The following is a 21,906-nucleotide window of genomic DNA, read 5'->3' on the forward strand; positions in this document are numbered from 1 at the left end:
CTGTTACTCAGGTCAGTCTCACACCGTCACACCCGTTACCCAGGTCAGTCTCACACTGTCACACCTGTTACCCAGCTCAGTCTCACACTGTCAAACCCGTTACCCAGGTCAGTCTCACACTGTCACACCTGTTACCCAGCTCAGTCTCACACTGTCAAACCCGTTACCCAGGTCAGTCTCACACTGTCACACCTGTTACCCAGCTCAGTCTCACAGTGTCACTGTCTCACAACAAGGATGGTCTATAGTTTCAGCTCCAGAATCCCACAGTAATGCATAGAGTCTCTCGTTACATCATCACTGATCACAGGGAAGGGGTAACTGACCTTCCAGAAATAGAGGATGGTCGGGTGGTTGGGGTTGTATTCTCCCTTGTAGGCCGTGTGACTCTTCCAGTCGTTGACGTCGACGTCTTGCAGCCCACACATCAGCAGCTCCAGCTCGTTCTCGTCAAATATCTGCAGGTGGTCCCGCGAGATGAGGGAGTTAAATCCCTTCATCAGCGACTTCATCTGTGACTCCACACGCTGCACGAATCTCCACTTGATCACAAGGCTGCAACACAACATGGAGGACATTAAACACTGGAGGAGGCACAGGTGGCCCAGTTGTCAGAGGTGCCACAATTCACTGTTTGAATCCCGGGTATCGCATGATTACGTTTCTAGGGTTGTCAGTCCCATCCTCAGTCATGGGTTCACCAAAGGGGTAAACAGATAACATAGGCATCAATTCAGCCTCGAACACAAAGCTGACATGATTAAAATGAAATACTGTATACAGCAGTGTTGAACCAAACTTGCTCAAACAGGGCTGACTAACGAATAAGATGGTAAATATTTTGATTTCATTTTATTGTCAACAACAGGAAAATGATGTGTCAGGGCATAACACATCAACTACTGATCTCTTTATAAGGCATGAAATGTGACATTTGAAAGAGAGAATGAACTCAATTTCTACTCACTCAATATACTCCATCTTGTTGTCATTGGTGACGATTAAATCCGTGCCACCTGGCTTCAGTTCTCGCTCTGTGATCTATGGACAACAACGTGTAACAATTCAGCTCCAGTCTCCAGCCTTACCCAGCACACAGACACACAGTTCTAATATCAGTGGTTGACAGAGCTTCATTATGTTCCTAAGAAAGAAGCTCATTACTTGGGATTGCTTGGATCCTAAGTCTGGGATGTCAAGCAGGATATGCATTCAAGGAGAAAGCTGATTGGCTGAGATATGGGAATGTCACTTCCAGGTAATATTTTAGTAAAAAAGATGACAGAACAAATGTGGAACCTGGGCCACAGTCCAAAAATATTTTGCGATTGCTCCTAAATGACTGATAATCTGGAGAAAGAAAATACTGTTTCTGACTTTTTTCTGACAAACGTTGTTTCCTGGCTGTTGTCAGGGGAGGTAACTCCTACATCACACCATGACCCAACACAGAGGGTGGCTGCATACTGCAGATCTCAACTCACCTCTCCAAACTGATCTTCCTCAACAGAGAAATGAAGCTCCAGATCTTCTGGGTCGTTCTCCTTGATCCACACTAAGGAGTTGTAATACTCCGAGTCCTGGAGAATAAGTGAAACAGGATATGTGAAACTACTGCTCAACGTAATGTTCTGAGGTAATGCATGACAGTTCCTTTACAGATGAGGCTGTCCCTAACTTAACTACAGCGAGGAAATACTCATGTATTTGATTTTGAGGAAACTCAACACCTTCTCTTACAATAAATAGGTATTTTCAAAATATTATCCCAAATCTTTTGCTTTGGATTTTAAAAATATTTGTCAGGCAATTAGCTTAATTTGAGCCTTTGTTCCCAAATACTGAAGAGACACTTGCACCAGACACAGTAAACACACTGTTTTGTGAGTAACTGTCAGACACGAAACATCAACAATCAAGTCTTTGTACTCTGTCAGGAGCACGGAGCTCGTGACACAGATAAGTGAAGGCACTCACCACGGACTCCATGTCCTGTAAAGTGATGGGCTTCCGCAACATCATCCTGTAGAAAGGACGGATGAAGAAGGCTGCAAGGGAAACAGAGAGTTAGATGTCACCATGACCAGGCTTGCTTCATAACCACCATGAGGAACTGTACAAACCCTTTAAGACAAATGTGTACTCGAACTATCGACTGATATAATTTCTGCTCTTGACAAGAATATGCCTACATGTACAGGTTTTTGGAATGCCGACAGGTGCAGAATTATCAATTAACCATTAGCCAAACTGATACAGCATTAGGCAGGCATACACATAGAGTGTACTGGTAAAACACTCAAGGCAACACAAGGCAACACAGGTGGAGCTCTGCATAGCGAATCGCGGCACCTTAGACGACTTGGCCACCCATACCCCTTGGGACAACATATGTTTGTAGGGCAGAGAGGTATGTGGCGTTGAATATCTATTAATTTCAAGCGGCTTAAGAAAATCTTAAAGTTAAATTAAATAGTTTAAAAAGTTTCCACTAACATTATCATATCTATATGCAATTGAACAAATATGCTTTGGTCTTATGAATCTAAACACTCATTGCAAATAATAGAGACTTCATCACACTACTGGTGACAATGTGCAGTGTAACGACTGATCAATGCAGCACTTTACCTGGGTATATCCATTTTCTAAGTATGTTATTTCCATCTATGTTAGGGGACACCCCAGAAGGCAAGACATTATGCTGTCACAACACTATTGTAATGGCTATGTTGTCATATGTGCCTTCCCATGGAAAGGTCTACCTACCATCAAGCAGTTTCCCATGGAACACTGCCATCCCAGCAACACGACCAATGAACTCGAAGTAGGACAGGTGATCATCATTAGCCATTCCAGACAGAGGGTTGATCTGGAGGGTGTAGTTGTCCCTGAAACACACACCTCCACAGTCAGATATATCCTCCACAGTCAGATATATGCTCACCACCAGGTGTACTCTCAGTCAGATACAGGTGATCCACAGTCAGATATATGCTCCACAGTCAGATATATGCTCACCATCAGGTGTACTCTCAGTCAGATACACATACCCCATAGTCAGATATAGATGCTCCACAGTCAGATATATGCTCACAATCAGGTGTACTCTCAGTCAGATACACATGCTGACAGTCAGATATATGCTGACAGTCAGATACACATGCTGACAGTCAGATATATGCTCACAGTCAGATATATGCTGACAGTCAGATATATGCTCACAGTCAGATACACATGCTCAGTCAGATATATGCTCAGTCAGATATATGCTCAGTCAGACATGATACACAGATTCATTATAAGGGATACTACAAAGAGGACAAAGTCAATTACATCTTGGGATATTGCACACTCTTACTACTTATATCGGAAGGAAATGACTTGAAACAACAAAATCTAATGAAGTAGTTATGAGCAGAAGAAATAGTGGCATCACAAGCATATCATTGTCAAGACAGTCGCTGAGGATAAGTCCCTGGAAAAAGTGTTAAGGAATGTGTACGTACGTGGCTGAGTACTCAAAGAGGCCATAGTAGGGGTTGAACATTTCTTTGGACAACAGGTAGAACCATTCCCTGGCCACACCACCGTAATCCAGGCCAGTCTCCCCATCGAACTCGATCCATAACCTGGTTTTGAGATTGTCTGTGTTCTTCACACTCATGATTATTCTATAGGAATCTTCGAACACATTTCTCCGCGTTACCTTGATGTCGATCTTATTTGGTACATTATTCTGAAAAACAAAATGAATGATCGTTCATGAGCGTTTTAATAATTATACAGAAAAGATCATCCAACTAATATAAAACTATCATTCATGAAGAAATCATTTAAATAGATATTAATCAAGATAAACAATTTTGTGATAACTAAAAGAAACCTGGTTGACTGTGATCAAATTCTACCCCAAATCACCGAACAAACCTTTTTTCTTTCTTTTTCTTTTGTTTGTTTATTGTTTCAACACTGCACTCATTAATATTCTAGCTGTATGACAGCAGTCTTTACATAATCAAGTCTGGACCAGATAATTGAGTGATTGATATCATATGCAGCTATGCAACTGGGATATAATGACAGGCCTGACCAACCGATCCTGTTAGCTGCCTCTTATGGCAAGCATAAGATGCTGAAGACCAATTCTAACCTGGATCTTCATGGGTTGTCGAAACCTTGAATATGATAGAAACTACAAACACTCAACCTTTTGTAAAAATTGTTTAACTAAAAACAATTATCCTTACTGGCTTTCTTAACTTGGACCTGAAGTAGTCATATTTCCTCTTATAGTCTCTGGAATAGGGTACAGCCTGAAAACAACAATGTGAAAATCATTGTCATGGGATGAATTCTAACAAATACTAATATAAGGGAGATAACTTTTGTAGTGTAATTTTCAATTATCTCCCCCTTGACCATTTCACACACCATCAAAATTAATATACATGAAGTCACAGCTACATTTATCCACAAGAAATCAATATATATTTAGAAACAACTGATTGGTGAAACTGTAATAGGCTATGTAAGCAGTTTTTATAAAATGCAAATATATTGTAAGCAAGTTTTATAAAACTGTAACAGCTGTACTTACGGGACCTCCTAGCTTCTGTAACCTTGGGTCCTCCCACTGCGTACCTCGGGTATCTGAACACAATGAACCAAAGTTAGAGGGGTTGGGTGTTACAGAGCAAGTGTTTACAGCTTAATGCAACAGCAATCTTGCAGCTATCCACACCTTGTGACACAGAGCACTGAGTGCACCTGCAACACATTGTTGCTGTCCACACCTTGTGACACAGAGCACTCAGTACACCTGCAACACATTGATGCTGTTCACACCTTGTGGCACAGAGCATTCAGTACACCTGATCCCTAACCTCACATTAGATCTTAGCATTAGCATCAGTGCACATCACTGTGGCCAGAGAACCAGTCAGATCACAGGTGAGTCTTTCCAGGAGGTTAACCATGGATGTACATCCTAAATTTGAAATACTGCATCTTATTAGCACTGGGGACATTTTCTGTTCAAGCATTGCATCAAGGATCAAGATTAAACATCAATTTATAATCCTTGCTACACTTATTCATCTGTTTACTGCTGAGGGCAGGGAAGTATATGGCCGACAATGTTACATGGTTCAAAGTCCTGGTGAAGCCATCAGACTTACTGTGGTCAATGTAGAACACTCTCCCATCTGTGTGCGTCCGCTCCTCCCAGCCAGCCTAGAACAAACAGGCAGAAACTGAAACATCCTCTTCAGGTTAGGCTAACCATGGACACAAAACACCATCATTAGACACCAATGTCAGTACAACTTAGATTAGCAAAGAAGAAACTATGACAACTACCTGGGCCCACATTCACAAAGGTATCAAAGTATGGAAGCTCCCAAGTTACAACAGTCGTAGCTTACCGGCAAAGGCCCAAGATTTCTGAGAAGATCTTCATTGGAGGATGGCCTCCAGATGCCGCTGGGTGTGTCCAGGTTGGGCATGGAGCTTGGTCTTGAGCGGCGCGGGTCATCCTGTAGGGAATAATAACGTTACTAACATACTAGTTCTCCCTGGAGAGAATAATAACATTACTAACATACTAGTTCTCCCTGGAGGGAATAATAACATTACTAACATATTAGTTCATCCTATAGGAAATAACAACATTACTAACATACTAGTTCATCCTGGAGGGAATAATAACATTACTAACATACTAGTTCTCCCTGGAGGGAATAATAACATTACTAACATACTAGTTCTCCTTGGAGGGAATAATAACATTACTAACATACTAGTTCTCCCTGGAGAGAATAATAACATTACTAACATACTAGTTCATCCTATAGGAAATAATAAAATTATTTACGTACTAGTTCATCCTATAGGAAATAATAACATTAATAACGTACTAGTTCATCCTGTAGGGAATAATAATGTTACTAACATACTAGTTCATCCTGGAGGGAATAATAACATTACTAACACACCAGTTCATCCAAGAAGTAAAAACAATGTTACTAACACACCAGTTCATGATGGAGAGAATAATGTTATTAGCACACCAATTCTAACCATATTGTTCATTTGCAGATGTTTCACTGTCATGAATCTAGTCAATTGTCCAGAAGAGAAGGTCATATATGCGACCCCATACACAAAATTCAAAACTTGGTAAATGTAAATGACACAGACATTGAGATTAGAGAAAGCTTCGGAGAGCATACCCATGTTGTTATTTGTGTGTTGTGATCTATGAAGAACTTGCGGCCATTGGGTGCCATGCCCATGGCCCAGCCAGCTGGAAGTGGCTCCTCGTCCCCGTCTAGTGGCCTGTGAACCAGTGCCCGGTGCTGACTCTGTCAACACACCAATAGTCAGTGTCAGGCACAGAAATGCATTATCTTCGTTATCTTACATTTTGCTACCATTTTCAGGAATCATTTTTGTTTATCAATCCAAATCTTAACAGGTTAATGTTAAGAGATTATGAGGCTTGCACATCAACAGGTCAGCAGAGGCTAAAACCAATCTACATCAACTACCAACGTGATCAACATCTCGTGACAACCAATGTGATCAACATCACGTGACTACCAACGTGATCAACATCTCGTGACAACCAATGTGATCAACATCACGTGACTACCAAGGTGATCAACATCACATGACTACCAACGTGATCAACATCTCGTGACAACCAATGTGATCAACATCTCGTGACAACCAATGTGATCAACATCACATGACTACCAACGTGATCAACATCACGTGACAACCAATGTGATCAACATCACATGACTACCAACGTGATCAACATCACGTGACAACCAACGTGATCAACATCACGTGACTTCCAACGTGATCAACATCACGTGACTACCAACGTGATCAACATCTCGTGACGACCAACGTGATCAACTTCTCGTGACGACCAACGTGATCAACATCCCGTGACTACCAACGTGATCAACATCTCATGACAACCAACGTGATCAACATCTCATGACAACCAACGTGATCAACATCTCGTGACGACCAATGTGATCAACATCCCGTGACTACCAACGTGATCAACATCACGTGACTACCAACGTGATCAACATGACAACATCAGGTTAGTTCCAAGTCCCTCATGTGAAACTATACTTACTGATGAAGGAGAAAATGGTGGAGTCTGAAACAAAGAAAACATAGATGTACAACAGCAATTGGCATCAGGGTCACAAATACAACCAGACCCATGTTTTTACGTGTTGTACACACCAAGTTGTCACCCATGACAAGCGTATGTCAGGAGAGCTGTAAAATATGCCTACCTCTTACAGGAATACTGAAATTTTAGTCCTATTTTTGAGTGTATACAAAGATGTATATGCAGAATGTATTCTCTTATTATTCTGCATTGATAACATCACCAATGTTCGGAGGATTAATTGTACCCCGTTCAGTCTTTCCTTACACATCCTCGTTACCATGTTGTTACCATTTTATCCAAGAGGCTTTATGTTTATAGGACAATTTGAAAACAGCAATTTAGAACAAGAGCCAATATCATTACTTGTCATTAGCAAGGTCTGTTACACATTTACCTGTGTCATCAGCACCCATATACCTCAATACTTCCCCAACACACTTGTGTCACCTTCAAGGGCACTAACATCCCCAGACTGTATTGTGTAACTTACCCTCTCTGTGTTCGTGGTTTCTGTCTCGTCACTGTTGGAGTGGACGCTGATGGTGTCGTCCTGACTGATGTGGCGTCGCTGCAGGTAGAGCTGAGCTGCCTCCATGCTGCGCTGACGATTCATCTCCTGCTCTGAAACCTCCGTGAGGTTGCTGAAACACAAGGTGGCGGCCATTACAGGCTTGGCATACAGAGAAAGCAGACTACATGCAATAAACTGGTAGTCTGACATAATCGCATACAGAGTGTGCCAGATGGATTAGCACATCCTTTTATCATATCTCCCTTCCATTACAATAAATACCCAAGAATAAAATTTCTCTTGCTGATAAACTAGAAATTAACAAGCACTCCAAATTATTCTCTAAATGCAAGTTTGATATTAGTGTCTGAAACTCAGCAGAGTAAACTGAGAGCCCGGAGGGCCAGTACATTTCAAAAACTGTAGGCCCAGTTGAAAAACTGTAGGCCCAGTGGAAAAACTGTAGGCCCAGTTAAAAAACTGTAGGCCCAGTTGAAAAACTGCAGGCCCAGTGGAAAAACTGTAAGCCCAGTGGAAGCAGGGCGACATACTCTTGCAACATAAATTAGAAAACACAATCAACCAGAAGCTCTTACTGCTATCACATCGAGTCCCCGAGACTTGGTGATAGATGTTGACAACATTTATCAGGAAATTTTCAGCTTGTAAAACATCTTTCCAACTACATGTCATACACCATTTCAAAGGTCTAATCCTATTGCTTATAAATATGAAAGTTATGTTTATCACATTACATAAATACTGAGGAATACATAATTACTTAAATCAATTGCAGGCCATAAGGGCCTGCTGAAATTTTAAAACTTTCAGCCCAAGAAGAAATCTGTTGGCCTCGGGCCTACGGGCAGATGTCTATTTTGACCACTGTTTGGTATAGATCTTCATGGGCATGTCATACGCTTCATGTCACAGATGAACAATATAACTGTAACTGACTAGCTGACAGAATAATTCCAATTTCCAAAGCATATATCTCAAGAATGTGTACTTATCAATTCTATCAGAGTATAAACATAAGTACTATAGGCTGTGACCCTATGTCCTGTATATTCTCTACATAGCCAACTGTTACTGTAGCTGGATGGGTTTGGAAAGTCCAGTAACTCACTTTGTTGGGCGCTGCCACTGTGATGAACGTGAGGTGTGGTTCACGTAGTAGGTTCGGCCATTGGCATCCATCCTCTCCGCCCATCCCGTCGGCAGACTCGAACTGCTGAAATTCCCGTTATCAGAACTGTAGTAGAAACAATAAGTACGATAGCAGAGTGTGACGCTCCGCTGCTTATCAAGAACTTGACAGGAAATAGCTATTTGAAGAGCGAATGAGTGAGTGAGTATGGTTTTACACCGCTTTTAGCAATACTCCAGCAATATCACAGCGGGGGACGACTGAAAATGGGGTTCACTCATTGTTCCCATGTGGGGAATCAAACCAGGTCTTCGGGATGAAGCCAATGCTTTAATCACTAGGCTACCCCACCGCCCCAGCATGGTAAGAGGGAAACATGGTATGTGTGCTCAGAAACTTAATGCCGCTTTTAACGATATTCGTGCTTAATCCCACCTTGTCAGCTTAATATGGGAGAAAAGCCTGTGTGATGCAGACTGTAGAGGTTTACTATTGGTAAAACCAACAAGTATGGGAATAGTGCTAACAAACCAAGTATTATAAACCCTACGGTGAATCTGGGACTCAAACCCTTGACCAGCAGATCCTGGTACGAGCAGGGACACAACTCTGCACCATTTGTGATGCCTTAGGCCAATGGGTCGCCCAGTACACACCAACACTTAAAGATGTGTCATATTTATCGCATTTAGGCAAATGTTTCCTTGAGCATCAAAAGGGGTCACATTTGCTTCTAAACTCATTATACGTAACACTGGGGTGGTAGGGTTGCCTAGTGGTTAAAGTGTTGGTTTGTCACACCGTATACCTACGTTCAATTTCCCACTTTGGTAAAATGTTAAAAGCCCGATTCTGTGTCCTACTCCAAACAGGAACTAAAACCCAACTACTTCACACAGTTCAGTGGACACAAAACCACCAATGTTTCTATATGTTTGTTTTACCTTGGTGAGGGTCTTTCCCAGTGCGTGGTCCTGTCATTGTGATTGATGTAGTACTTCCTGCCCTGAGGGTCCCGCCTCTCCTCCCAGCCCGGGGGCAGGGGTTCCAGGTTCTCCCCGTGGGCCGAGGCTGTGGCCCCCACAGTGGTGGGGCCTGACGCCCCCGCTTCATTGATGGCTGTCTCGATGTCTACCATCTCCCAGCCGGGCTGTGCAAGAAACACGAAACATATAGCAACCGAGCCACGTTTGTTGGTTTTTCCAAAATGGTGGAAGGTGTCGGGTAAAATGCATTCTTGCCTATTCAAGTACTAGCCTAGGTGAGAAATGAGTAGGAACTCCAAATACTTGGCAAATAGTTCATCATGGTGTGTGTGGATAACAAAATATTCAGGGTGGCGTTTCCTTAACAACCTTAGCACTACGACTGTCGTAAGTCAATAAGGTATGGGAGTAACGATCACCTTAGCGCTAAGATTGCTTTGTACAACAGCACCCAGGTTTAAACAATAAGAGCCAACACAAATAGTATTGTTAGCTACCAAAAATACCATGAACAATTTTTCTTTCAATTCTGGAAAATATATTGGCTGACAGCCATTTGAGTTGATATTTGTTGTGAAACACAAAATGTAATAACTTACACTAACCTCGTTGGTCGTCTGTCCTGACGCCTCATCATCAGCATTGCTGTCCCCTTCTGTAGCCACATATGCCAAGTACAGCATCAGGTGCCCTCGAACTCGGGAGCGGATGCTGCAAGTGGAGAGGGTACAGCTTCATCAAGGTCATTTATGATGCTACTAGACTCACCAATACTCCTTAGTCATGAAGTAAAGCTACTAGTCCCCCAATGTTCTTTTCTTACAACAAAATGCTACTTGTCTGACCACTACTCATAAAGTAGTGCTACTAGTTTCACCAGTTCGTCTCTGATAAATAACATATTGCTTCTGTTTTGACCACTGCTCTTTACTCACATAGTTGTGCTATTTCTTAAACCACTCTACTTTTTTCATAGATAACATAAGGCTACTAGCCCCTTACTCAATTCATTGGAGAATATGGATTGATTTTTGATTGTCATCATTATATCAAAGTTCAAATGTTACATGTATGAAACAAATGGCAGCAAATAATGCTATATTCCTAAGACCAATATCATAATATCTACTTATTGCCAGTATCACAAACATTGGTATAACTAAACCATTAACTGATGGTCTGTGGCTTACCTTCTTGGTCTAAGCATGAAGCTCTTGACGCCAACATCTCGACCTGACCTTTCTGTGACCACGCCCGTGTGGCTGAGTGGGATCTCCACCAGACCAAGAAAGTCATCCCTCGTCTGGAACAACATCTCTCACCATTGGACAAACTTTACCAGGGAATAACAGCTCATACCAAGAAGGACAGTATTTCCTTGTTCATGGGTTGTATATCCACATAAATAACCTTACACAAATAAACGTCAATTTGGTTGAAACGCCACTTTGAACAGTATTTCAGTTATATCATGGCATGTCAGAGAAAAGCCGAAGTGATGCAGGGCTAAGACAATATCCCCCTTTGGTGGAAACCAAGAGTGTAGGTATGGTGCTGACAAACCTAGAACAGAATAAGGTTGAATCTGGGATTCAAACCCAACACAGATTTCTGGCACAGCAAAGGGTCCCAACTCTGCAAGGGTCATGTGCTGCCTTAGACAACCGGCCACCTGGGCCACTGACGACATACAATAACCAATGATATAGCATTGTCATATATTGCCTATTTTCTATCTGCAGAGTAATTAAAGCCCCCTGTCTATTGGAGGTACTATTGAGATCTCTGACATACGTCCTGCTGTACAACATCACCCAGCTGCGAGTGCCCTTGGTCCAGACTACTCACCACTCGGTTAGAATCGAACACCTCCAGCAGCACCACATTGTCTCGGGGATTCACCTGAAGAAGACAAGCAAATAAATATCACAAACAAACAAGACAAATAATTACATTTGTAGGAGTGAGTGAGAATGAATTGGGTTTAATGCCAGTTTGAACAGCTGAAAATGACACAAATTGTTGACATGTACATTTACAAGCATGTGTACGGTACTGACAGACAAAGGATCGTAATCCGGGATTCAAACCCACAAACAACATTTCCTTTCACAGCAAAATGAACAGCATCCTCTACTTGGCTACCAAACATTGAAAAGGTGAATATTAGATCGAAGTAAGGCATGTTTCAATTCTCTGCTTGTATATGTCTTTCAAATTCATGTTGCAAAGGGTTGCGTTTGCAAGCAAAGTTTCCACAAAATTTGATTTGGCCTTACATCCTGAGGGAAAACATTTGTTTGTTTATTTGTTTCTTGTTTACACCGCACTCGGCAGTGTTCCAGACATATGCCGGCGGTCTGTAAACAATTGAGTATGGACCAGACAATCCAGTGATTGAAATTATGAGCATTGATCCACTTTATTGGGATACGATGAAATGCGAGCCTGACCACCCGATCCCGTTAGTTGCCTTTTATGGCACGCAAGTATTGAGTTTGCTGAAGACCTATTCTAACCCAGATCTTTACAGGTCCTGAGGGAAACGAAAAACAAAATGAGTTTTAAAGGGATATATAGTAGACTTACCCGGAACACAAACTCTTCATGCCATTTTGGATTCAGTGTCTGCAAATAAGAACAATATCACTAGAAAAAAACAACTAAATACTCCAGTAACGAGAAGATCCTTTGTCCTCCAGAGACACAGCTACTGTTAATAGCCCTGGTTTTCGGTTACACTATTCAGGCTGTCCTGGCTGCTGATTGATTATGTTTCTACCCTTCTGTTGGCTGAGCACATGCGACACCGGCTGAAATAGTATCTACGTAATCATTACATTCTGCAGCATCACAATACCTCATTTATTCAGTTATTCTGTGATTGTTATGATCAGTTTTTAATTCACAAATACACATCCACTGACAGAACTTAAAATCAGTTCATTATAACTGTAATTTGTAATTCGCATTTCAACTGAATTTCCTGTGTAGTCGTCGCGATTTAAAGGCAGAATTTATCCACTTAAGAGGCTATAGTCTAATCACTGTTTTACTATTGTTAATTGTGGGTGTTAATTGTGGTCAAGATGTCAGTACTTAATCCATTTAATCACTTGCCTTCAATTGTTTATTGCCGTTTTGAACAGCTGCGTGTGGTCGCGGATGTTTTGATAGGCCGATTGGTGACACGTGAACAGCTCAGAGATTTACAGTTCGTTATAAACTAAAGCATGTGGGACCACAAAGAAAATTAGGCCTACCTTTAGAATACAGTACCACAAACTTTCAACACGTGACAATACCCTATGACATAATTTGTACTATTTTGTTGCCAGTCACCCCGGCAAAACAATGACCATTGACGTCGTGGGTCATCGAGTGTGCATAAGCTCCTCCCAGAGATCTATTATCTCTACATGCAATGTCATTGAATACGCCCAGTGGTGTTGAGAGTTTTGAATATTTGTTTACTAAATACATCCTGCAGTGTCCCATTTTATAGCAAGCACTAATTTACGAAAGCATTTTATTTTTTACAAAATTCAATGACTTAGAAAACAGGTTGGTCGATCAGAGGTTTCAAATCAAAATAACCATATCTTCACTGAAAACTCATCATCTCTTAATGAATAAATGCATAAAAAATGAAACAAATTCAGTTCTGTACTGGAACCAGTGTCTTATGCTTTCCTGTAACTGATTACAAACTATGTCACGTAAATGACAACGCTCTTGAAACTGTAGAGACGTGTGGAATTCAGTCGATAAAAGTCATCATTCTAACGTTCATGAAAGTAGAATATCTGTTCTGTATTCACACTGATATAATACTGTGTTGAAGTGTTACACCTTAAAATTATAAAAAGAGCGAAAATACATAAATCATGAGAATTAAAGTAAACCAGTCATTCACAACATCACAATCAACAACTGTGATACAGACTCATTATTATGTAACCAATTCTAAAAATAACATCAGACCTTTAAAATATGCCTTATCTCTGAACACATAATCAATGAGTCATAGATGATTGACAACATAGATGATCTGTACACAGAGCTAGTGTTCCCCCTCCCGCCTTCCCAAGATCCACCGTGAATCTTCCATCTTCCCCTAGCTCTTCTGTAACAGGGTGTCCTAAACAAACTGGCTTATGTTAACTCTCCTCTCTCTTCGTAAACTAGGTCACATTATTATATGTAGGTCAAAGTGATATAGTACACAAGGTTTATGAAAGAGCCCCGCCACCTGTGTGACACTTGTATGTCAGTTTAATGTAGCAAGCAGGTTGTCTTGCCTCATGCACAAAGGCACTTGTACCTTTGAGGTATAAAGAGAGACAAGCCACACCCTCTCACATGTAGAGTATAACTGATTGAAAACAGTAGTGTAACTAAGGAAGAGAATATATGGGTGTCAACTTCTTTATTATGAGGGTCATTTCCTTATTATTATGGAAGTTGACATCCATATATTCTCTCCCTTATGTGAATCACTTATAAATGCCTTTCAAAGACCAGTAGTGTAACTGTTTGAAAGATGTGTGATACAATACATAGCACCCCCAAGTTGAGATACATACTGTATAACACATAACTATTACGACTGAGTGAGTTCAGTGTTATGCAACTTTCAACAGTATTTCAGTTACACCGAAACCTGTCCGCTTCAGCAGATCAGCATGGGTTTCAAACCCACCATCATGCTTTTAGCAGATCTAAGGGAAGCAACTGTGAAGTGAACTGCAGAGCCTGAGGCAACTGGGCCACCCAAAATTACAACAAATAATTCTGATTCAGTCAATGGATTCTGTTCAGGTTTTTAATACAAAGTGTAAACAATAAAACTGTGTGCATGACAGTCAAGTTCATGTTTACAATGTATCACATTGGCAACTCAATATTGTTGATAATTCCCCAGTTTTTCCAGGTCAAAATGTCCCCAGTACAATGTATGACCTGGCTATCATCTATCTGTCACTGTACAGCAGCGGGTATGAATTCTGGTTCATGACGCCAAGCACTAGTCTGCCTTGTTGTGATAAAAAGCCGTGATTTAGCTGGAATATTGATGACTGTGTCAGAACGCAGGTTTCCCTCACAAGGGTAATACACATAAAATATACCCCTCAAAAGAAACACTTTAGCTTCTTTTGAGTAGTATATATCTTACATGTATGTTATTCAAACCGAGAAGTATTTTTGTGTCGCTGCCTGGCTAACGTACAATGTCCTCCCATCATCCTTCTCCTTGTTCACTCATGCCAGAGTATCAGTATGGTCACCAATGAGTGCAGGAAGATAATGTTCACAACTGCAAGGCAATCTGGGGCTTAAAACATTATCTCAGTGGAGGCACGTAATTAACAGAAGCAAAAGTGCCCAGCTGGCATGAAGAGCTGAATACTATTCTGGAAAGATGTCATACATTATTTCACATTTTGCATTTACAGCATTAGAAATTACATGAATGACCCTTCCAAGTTGTGCCAAACAATGACAGTCTTTGGGAGAAATCTCAAGCTTTTCTTTATCACTCAAACAGAGTCCTTCTTCGGAGCTGGACCACCTCCCCAGCTACCTAGGGCCTATGAGGCAAGTACATGGAGCAGTGGTCCGACTCACTTGGTTGAGTGCAAGTCAAAGTGTGGGATGTTTTTCATGACATTCATCCCTGGTTTGTCTGGTCCAGACTTCATTCATATTACAGCTGGACTACGCCAGCGTTAAACAGCCTATGAATGATAACCAGCACTCTACAGTTTGACCCCACTGGTTCCCAGACTGAAATGTCCTCCCAGTCACAGAGACTTGGCACCAACTCACTGATCGGCAGGATACAGTTTGACCCCACTGGTTCCCAGATTGAAATGTCCTCCCAGACACAGAGACTTGGCACCAACTCACTGATCGGCAGGATACAGTTTGACCCCACTGGTTCCCAGATTGAAATGTCCTCCCAGACACAGAGACTTGGCACCAACTCACTGATCGGCAGGATACAGTTTGACCCCACTGGTTCCCAGATTGAAATGTCCTCCCAGACACAGAGACTTGGCACCAACTCACCGATCGGCAGGATACAGTTTGACCCCACTGGTTCCCAGATTGAAATGTCTTCCCAGACACAGAGACTTGGCACCAACTCACTGATCGGGAGGATATGTAGTCCGTGTGTTGACAGTTTATATGGCTCACAAGAAAGTAAGCACATATTGACCTAGTTCACATACATCTTACTCACTGATTCAGTGAAATAACTGATAATCAATATGGCATTAGGCTGCTCTTAGTCACCTGATGAGGGAGTAGGCATATACTCCGGAACGTTGTGATCCTCATAATAAAGATTGACATCCATAAATTTTCTTCCTTATGTGTATCACTTCTAAATGCCTTTCAAAAAGTAATTGTTTGTCAAAGTTATTCCCAGCTTGCCAGTGTACATATTAAGTCATCAATGGTGATGTGAGTATTGTTCTAGCCCGTGTTCAGCCACTGTTCATGCAACGTAATGCTGGGGAAGACTAAGCCTGGGCTTCATACTAATATCTAGTCTCTGAAATGAACATTTTTACATATATTATTTTAACAGTTGTTAAACTATAGTTATAAAATATAATAAAAAGGAGCCTGCAGTAATCTAGACTTGCCAAACATTATAGACTTGCATGGGCTGTATTGGCTATATATTTGTTTCAGGGTCTGTATGAGAGAGTAATGGTACTGTGACCTGGGCTGACCGGAACACAAGTCAGCCACAAGGTTTCCCCACCCTCCTGCAGATTGTTTTTTGGGGAGTCTTGTTGCTGAAGAGACAAACTTACAAAATATTCTCATTTTACTCAAGTGATCTAGCAAGTCGGTCTCAGCAATTCTGGAACAGTTTTAAAGCTTAAGCTGCCTTCAGGGAAGTAACAAAATGAAATCTCCATCTTTTCTTGGTCTGCTACTTCACCCACACAATTCAATAGATGCCTGATCATGAATGTCCCAGAGCTTGTGAATTCTTCAAGTCAAATGAATTCTGTTTTTTCAGGCTACTTTGCACACATAATTGCCTATTCATATGTTCCTCAGTGTCCAGATTAAAGCAGGATCAAGCATGCAAGGCGATTTGTAAACCTCCCATATTTCGGTACTTATTGATTGATGAAGCCGTTGTGATGTTTCTGTAGTCAGCGGCAGAGGCAGCCAAATCAGTACATATCAGCTTGCAGTAAAGATGGTTTATTGTCCATAATCTGGCCAACTGGCCAACACAGCTAGATAAGGCAGGCAGTCCATTTCTTGTTGCTTACAGGTGGGGCTTTTGTGAGTGAGTGAGTGAGTGAGTGAGTGAAAGTGAGTGAGTGAGCGAGCGAGGTTGGGTTTAATAGCATTCTTCAACAGTATTCCAGTTATATCACGGCATGTCAGCTTTATATGGGAGGCTGTCAGAATAACCTAATTTATGGACTGACTTTTTGTACAATCATGCAGAGAGTCATAAGGTAATGAGGCAATGAGGTTTAGTTTCAAAATAATAATGACACTGACAGGGATAATAATAGTAGTGCATTTATATAAAAGTGAAATACACACAGCATATGCAATTTTTACCTCCGAAAACAATAAGCTTTCTCAGCTCCATGTGGGGTATACAACCCTCCCTGACAGGAATCCAGGTTTTATTATACAATATTCCTGACCCCATTATATAAGGCCACACTATTTTAAGTTTATGTTTCACGGATTTATTCCAGCTTTTCCACACACAGTCTGTTGAAATAAAAATAAAAACATATAGCTATGTCAATTATTTATTGATTTATTGATTTATTTATTTATTCATATGAAAGTCATTCTGCCGTGGAGTTAAAACAGCAGCTGGCTTCTTGAATCACTGATAGTGATGCAGACATGGAATTAATGTATAAGAGGGTCTATATTGCTTGTGGGACAGGTTTATGTTTGAATAATTTTTTAATTTGAAGTTTACACAATATATGGCTTTTCCATTGGACGAAAGGTCGGTCACATGACCACGAAATTGACGTTCATAAGTGTATGAACGACACAATTGAACGTTCATACGTTTTTCACGGGACCGTGTTCTTGATATGACGTAATCACTGACGGACTACTTCCACATTCCTGGGGAAACCCCCGGGAATTCCCTAGCACGAAAACACACATAAGCGTTCTTTCTGATCATTTAGAACCTTTATTCTTGGTCTCAGCGTTTCAGTATACATTGAGAAATGTCAGAGAGCGTGACTGCATGATTGTTCATGAATATCCTCGCTGCGCCCTTTCCTAATGAACAAACGATGAAATGCACATCTAAACTATCGTAGTTTCGACTCGATCCGTGCCAAGGCTGACATTGACCGTCTCCAGCAATCTATGAATTTACCTCAGTGTCTGTTTGACGCATCTTTATTCACCTTTCAATGATCAGCGAGTTGATCAGTGATGACGTACACATGTAACCGCCACACGAAATCTCTCCCGTCACGTCTATCGTGTCGGCCATTTTGACGTCTTGTACTTGATGTAAATGTATTACGACGCGCTGTCATTGTGACTGACTTTATGAGGTAGTTCTTTACAGACCTTTCTCATCTAATGAGGATATGATTTGAACACATGTGCTGCTTAAGATGTTTCTGAAGAGCAAGTTGTGCATCCATACGCCCATGTCACTTCTCTTTTTGAGGAACTATTTACTCCGCGATATAGCTGGTTGTTGTATGGCTGTCAGTGTAAACATGAAGTCACACGTATGTAAATGAAATTGTGTTTAGATCTTGGCCTACATCCTTTGAGGTAAGAAATTGTGATGAAAAAATTATAAGATTTGACTTTCACTTTGTGTGAGTTCATTGGAGTATGAACCTTCATAGAGTGAGGGCCAAACATTGTATGTATGTCGTCGCAAGCTCCGACGTTCATACAGTTTGGCCCTCACTCTATGAAGGTTCATACTCCAATGAACTCACACAAAGTGAAGGTCAATTCTTAATTTATTTCTTCAAACAGCTGCTTTGCAGCAGAGGCAGCAGGCCTGTGAAGCGAAAAATAGAAAATGTGTGGCCTAATGCCCTTCAACATGTACAGATCAGGACAATGACTGACAAGATGTCCTATTAGGAGTCCCGCTCAGGTCTTCACAACTTCGGGTTGTTCTAAAAGAAGCTCTTCACCTTTTGCCTCTGATCACAAATGTCACGACCTCAGATATACAAAGACGTGAATTCCTAGGCTCCAGCGACACAGTTGAAAGGGATTAGAAGAATGTCCCACTCATCACCAAAGACCTAACAGTCACTCCAATACACACAGTGGGGTGTTAGGTAGACACCTTCGATACAGAGGAGCCTGTCATGTACTGGACACCAGAGGCAAGGGCGGCCCAGTCATTTAAGTGCCACACTTTGCTGTGCAGAGTTGCATCCCTTGGGCATGTAAGGCATACTAAAAGCCTATGATCATGGGTTCGAAGGCCAAAGACCAGCATCACTTTTTTCCCCATATCAAGCTGAAACACTGTGATAAATCTGAAAATACTTTTCAAATCAGAGTAAACTCCACTAAAACCAGTGAGGGGAGGATATACAGAAATTAAACACTTTGGCCTAACAGCTAGCCAGCCCATATACCTACCCTGCATGTTAAACCAAGCGACCTGATTTAAAGCAAGGGAGAGCTGGCATCTCATGGTGACCTAGATAGTTATCTAATCAGAAGGGCCTTGGTTTAGGCTTAGCAAACAGCACTCCTCCAGCTGCTACAAGTATACACACCTGAAGGAAGGAGAGGGCAGTGGTGAGGGCTAGGGGACAGGTGAGGGGGACAGGGAGCAGGGGAGGGGGCTAAGGAACAGAGGGACAGGCATGGGTCTAGGGGACAAGGGTGGGGCTAGGGGACGAGTGGAGCTAGGGGACAGGGGTGGAGATAGGGGACAGGGGTGGAGATAGGTGACAGGGGTGGAGATAGGGGACAGGGGTGGAGATAGGTGACAGGGGTGGAGATAGGTGACAGGGGTGGGGCTAGGGGACAGGGGTGGAGATAGGTGACAGGGGTGGAGATAGGGGACAGGGGTGGAGATAGGGGACAGGGGTGGAGATAGGGGACAGGGGTGGGGCTAGGGGACAGGGGTGGAGATAGGGGACAGGGGTGGAGATAGGGGACAGGGGTGGGGCTAGGGGACATGGGTGGAGATAGGTGACAGGGGTGGAGATAGGGGACAGGGGTGGAGATAGGGGACAGGGGTGGAGATAGGGGACAGGGGTGGAGATAGGTGACAGGGGTGGAGATAGGGGACAGGGGTGGAGATAGGGGACAGGGGTGGAGATAGGGGACAGGGGTGGGGCTAGGGGACAGGGGTGGAGATAGGTGACAGGGGTGGAGATAGGGGACAGGGGTGGGGCTAGGGGACATGGGTGGAGATAGGTGACAGGGGTGGAGATAGGGGACAGGGGTGGAGATAGGGGACAGGGGTGGAGATAGGGGACAGGGGTGGAGATAGGTGACAGGGGTGGAGATAGGGGACAGGGGTGGAGATAGGGGACAGGGGTGGGGCTAGGGGACATGGGTGGAGATAGGTGACAGGGGTGGAGATAGGGGACAGGGGTGGAGATAGGGGACAGGGGTGGAGATAGGGGACAGGGGTGGGGCTAGGGGACAGGGGTGGAGATAGGTGACAGGGGTGGAGATAGGGGACAGGGGTGGGGCTAGGGGACATGGGTGGAGATAGGTGACAGGGGTGGAGATAGGTGACAGGGGTGGAGATAGGGGACAGGGGTGGGGCTAGGGGACAGGGGTGGGGCTAGGGGACAGGGGTGGGGCTAGGGGACATGGGTGGAGATAGGTGACAGGGGTGGAGATAGGGGACAGGGGTGGAGATAGGTGACAGGGGTGGGGCTAGGGGACATGGGTGGAGATAGGTGACAGGGGTGGAGATAGGGTACAGGGTTTGGGCTAGGGAATGGGTGGAGATAGGGTACAGGGTTTGGGCTAGGGAATGGGTGGAGATAGGGGACAGGGTTTGGGCTAGGGAATGGGTGGAGATAGGGTACAGGGTTTGGGCTAGGGAATGGGTGGAGATAGGGTACAGGGTTTGGGCTAGGGAATGGGTGGAGATAGGGTACAGGGTTTGGGCTAGGGAATGGGTGGAGATAGGGGACAGGGTTTGGGCTAGGGAATGGGTGGAGATAGGGTACAGGGTTTGGGCTAGGGAATGGGTGGAGATAGGGGACAGGGGTGGGGCTAGGAAATCGTGGAGATAGGGGACACTAGGCTTGGAATAATGCATAGTTACAGAAACACTTCTGCTAACTCTAAAGTATTGATGTGAATCAGTCTAGTGGTTGATGATCATCCTAATTACACCGACACAATGTTTCAGTTTCACACATGGCACTAATTACATGGTCTTTGAGTGGCCGAAAATGGCCCAAGATTCTGGGGATTGACATTAAGGTCCAAGGACAGTACTTAACAGTGTGACTTGATGAGCTTCCTTTGGCAAATTGTAATATTGTTCCCAACAAAATAATTGTAACTTGTAACACTGGTACATGTAACCATGGTAACAATGTAACTTGTAACACTGGCATTTGAAATAATGCAACAGAACATAAACAAAAACACTTCTCTTCTACCACATTCTCCCAACAGATGTGTTGAACTACCGATATAACAAGGTGAGGCCTCAGCAGGCACCAGGCTGGCACTAGGTACTGGGTTCGCCTGATAGGTCGATTCAGTGACAAACAGCTAATACACACCAATGTACAATACTTTCCATCAACACTCGGGTTACTGGAATAATCATTTGTAACCATGGCAACAATACAGGATCTACGTCTTCACTACTATCTTAGTGGTTTCTGTTCAGGAAATCATGGTTTTCCACATCCAAAGTCTTCAGACCTGTTATTATTATTACTTGCAAAGTTTACATTGCTCAAGTTTAGATAATGACCTAAATAGGATAAAAATAATTTTCTTTTTCATTTGTATCCCACTTTCATTAACTTCACATCCTGAAGACCAAACTGGTAAA

The 21,906-nt window shown here is 42.6% G+C and overlaps 1 protein-coding gene across 6 annotated transcripts in view; it reads right to left on the reverse strand.

Moving 5' to 3' along the window:
• LOC139449598 (E3 ubiquitin-protein ligase NEDD4-like) overlaps positions 1-21,906 on the reverse strand; it is an 86,576-nt gene that overhangs the window by 5,629 nt on the left and 59,041 nt on the right. For 3 of the 6 annotated variants that reach the window (XM_071231265.1, XM_071231104.1, XM_071231423.1), the window contains exons 4-22: positions 12,441-12,479; positions 11,700-11,753; positions 11,042-11,154; positions 10,451-10,562; positions 9,810-10,015; positions 8,845-8,970; positions 7,695-7,845; positions 7,160-7,183; positions 6,234-6,365; positions 5,427-5,537; positions 5,181-5,235; positions 4,601-4,653; positions 4,251-4,316; positions 3,510-3,739; positions 2,770-2,891; positions 1,978-2,048; positions 1,485-1,580; positions 968-1,041; positions 327-555 (exon numbers count right to left, since the gene is read on the reverse strand). In XM_071231265.1, coding sequence (XP_071087366.1) covers positions 327-555; positions 968-1,041; positions 1,485-1,580; positions 1,978-2,048; positions 2,770-2,891; positions 3,510-3,739; positions 4,251-4,316; positions 4,601-4,653; positions 5,181-5,235; positions 5,427-5,537; positions 6,234-6,365; positions 7,160-7,183; positions 7,695-7,845; positions 8,845-8,970; positions 9,810-10,015; positions 10,451-10,562; positions 11,042-11,154; positions 11,700-11,753; positions 12,441-12,479 — 2,064 coding nt within the window. The remainder of the gene's footprint in view (positions 1-326; positions 556-967; positions 1,042-1,484; positions 1,581-1,977; positions 2,049-2,769; positions 2,892-3,509; positions 3,740-4,250; positions 4,317-4,600; positions 4,654-5,180; positions 5,236-5,426; positions 5,538-6,233; positions 6,366-7,159; positions 7,184-7,694; positions 7,846-8,844; positions 8,971-9,809; positions 10,016-10,450; positions 10,563-11,041; positions 11,155-11,699; positions 11,754-12,440; positions 12,480-21,906) is intronic. The other 3 variants (XM_071231184.1, XM_071231506.1, XM_071231341.1) reach the window with 2 other exon arrangements.

This window comes from Haliotis cracherodii, unplaced genomic scaffold (genome assembly GCF_022045235.1).
Source record: "Haliotis cracherodii isolate W230 unplaced genomic scaffold, xgHalCrac1.p SCAF_1, whole genome shotgun sequence".
Lineage (NCBI taxonomy): Eukaryota > Metazoa > Mollusca > Gastropoda > Lepetellida > Haliotidae > Haliotis > Haliotis cracherodii.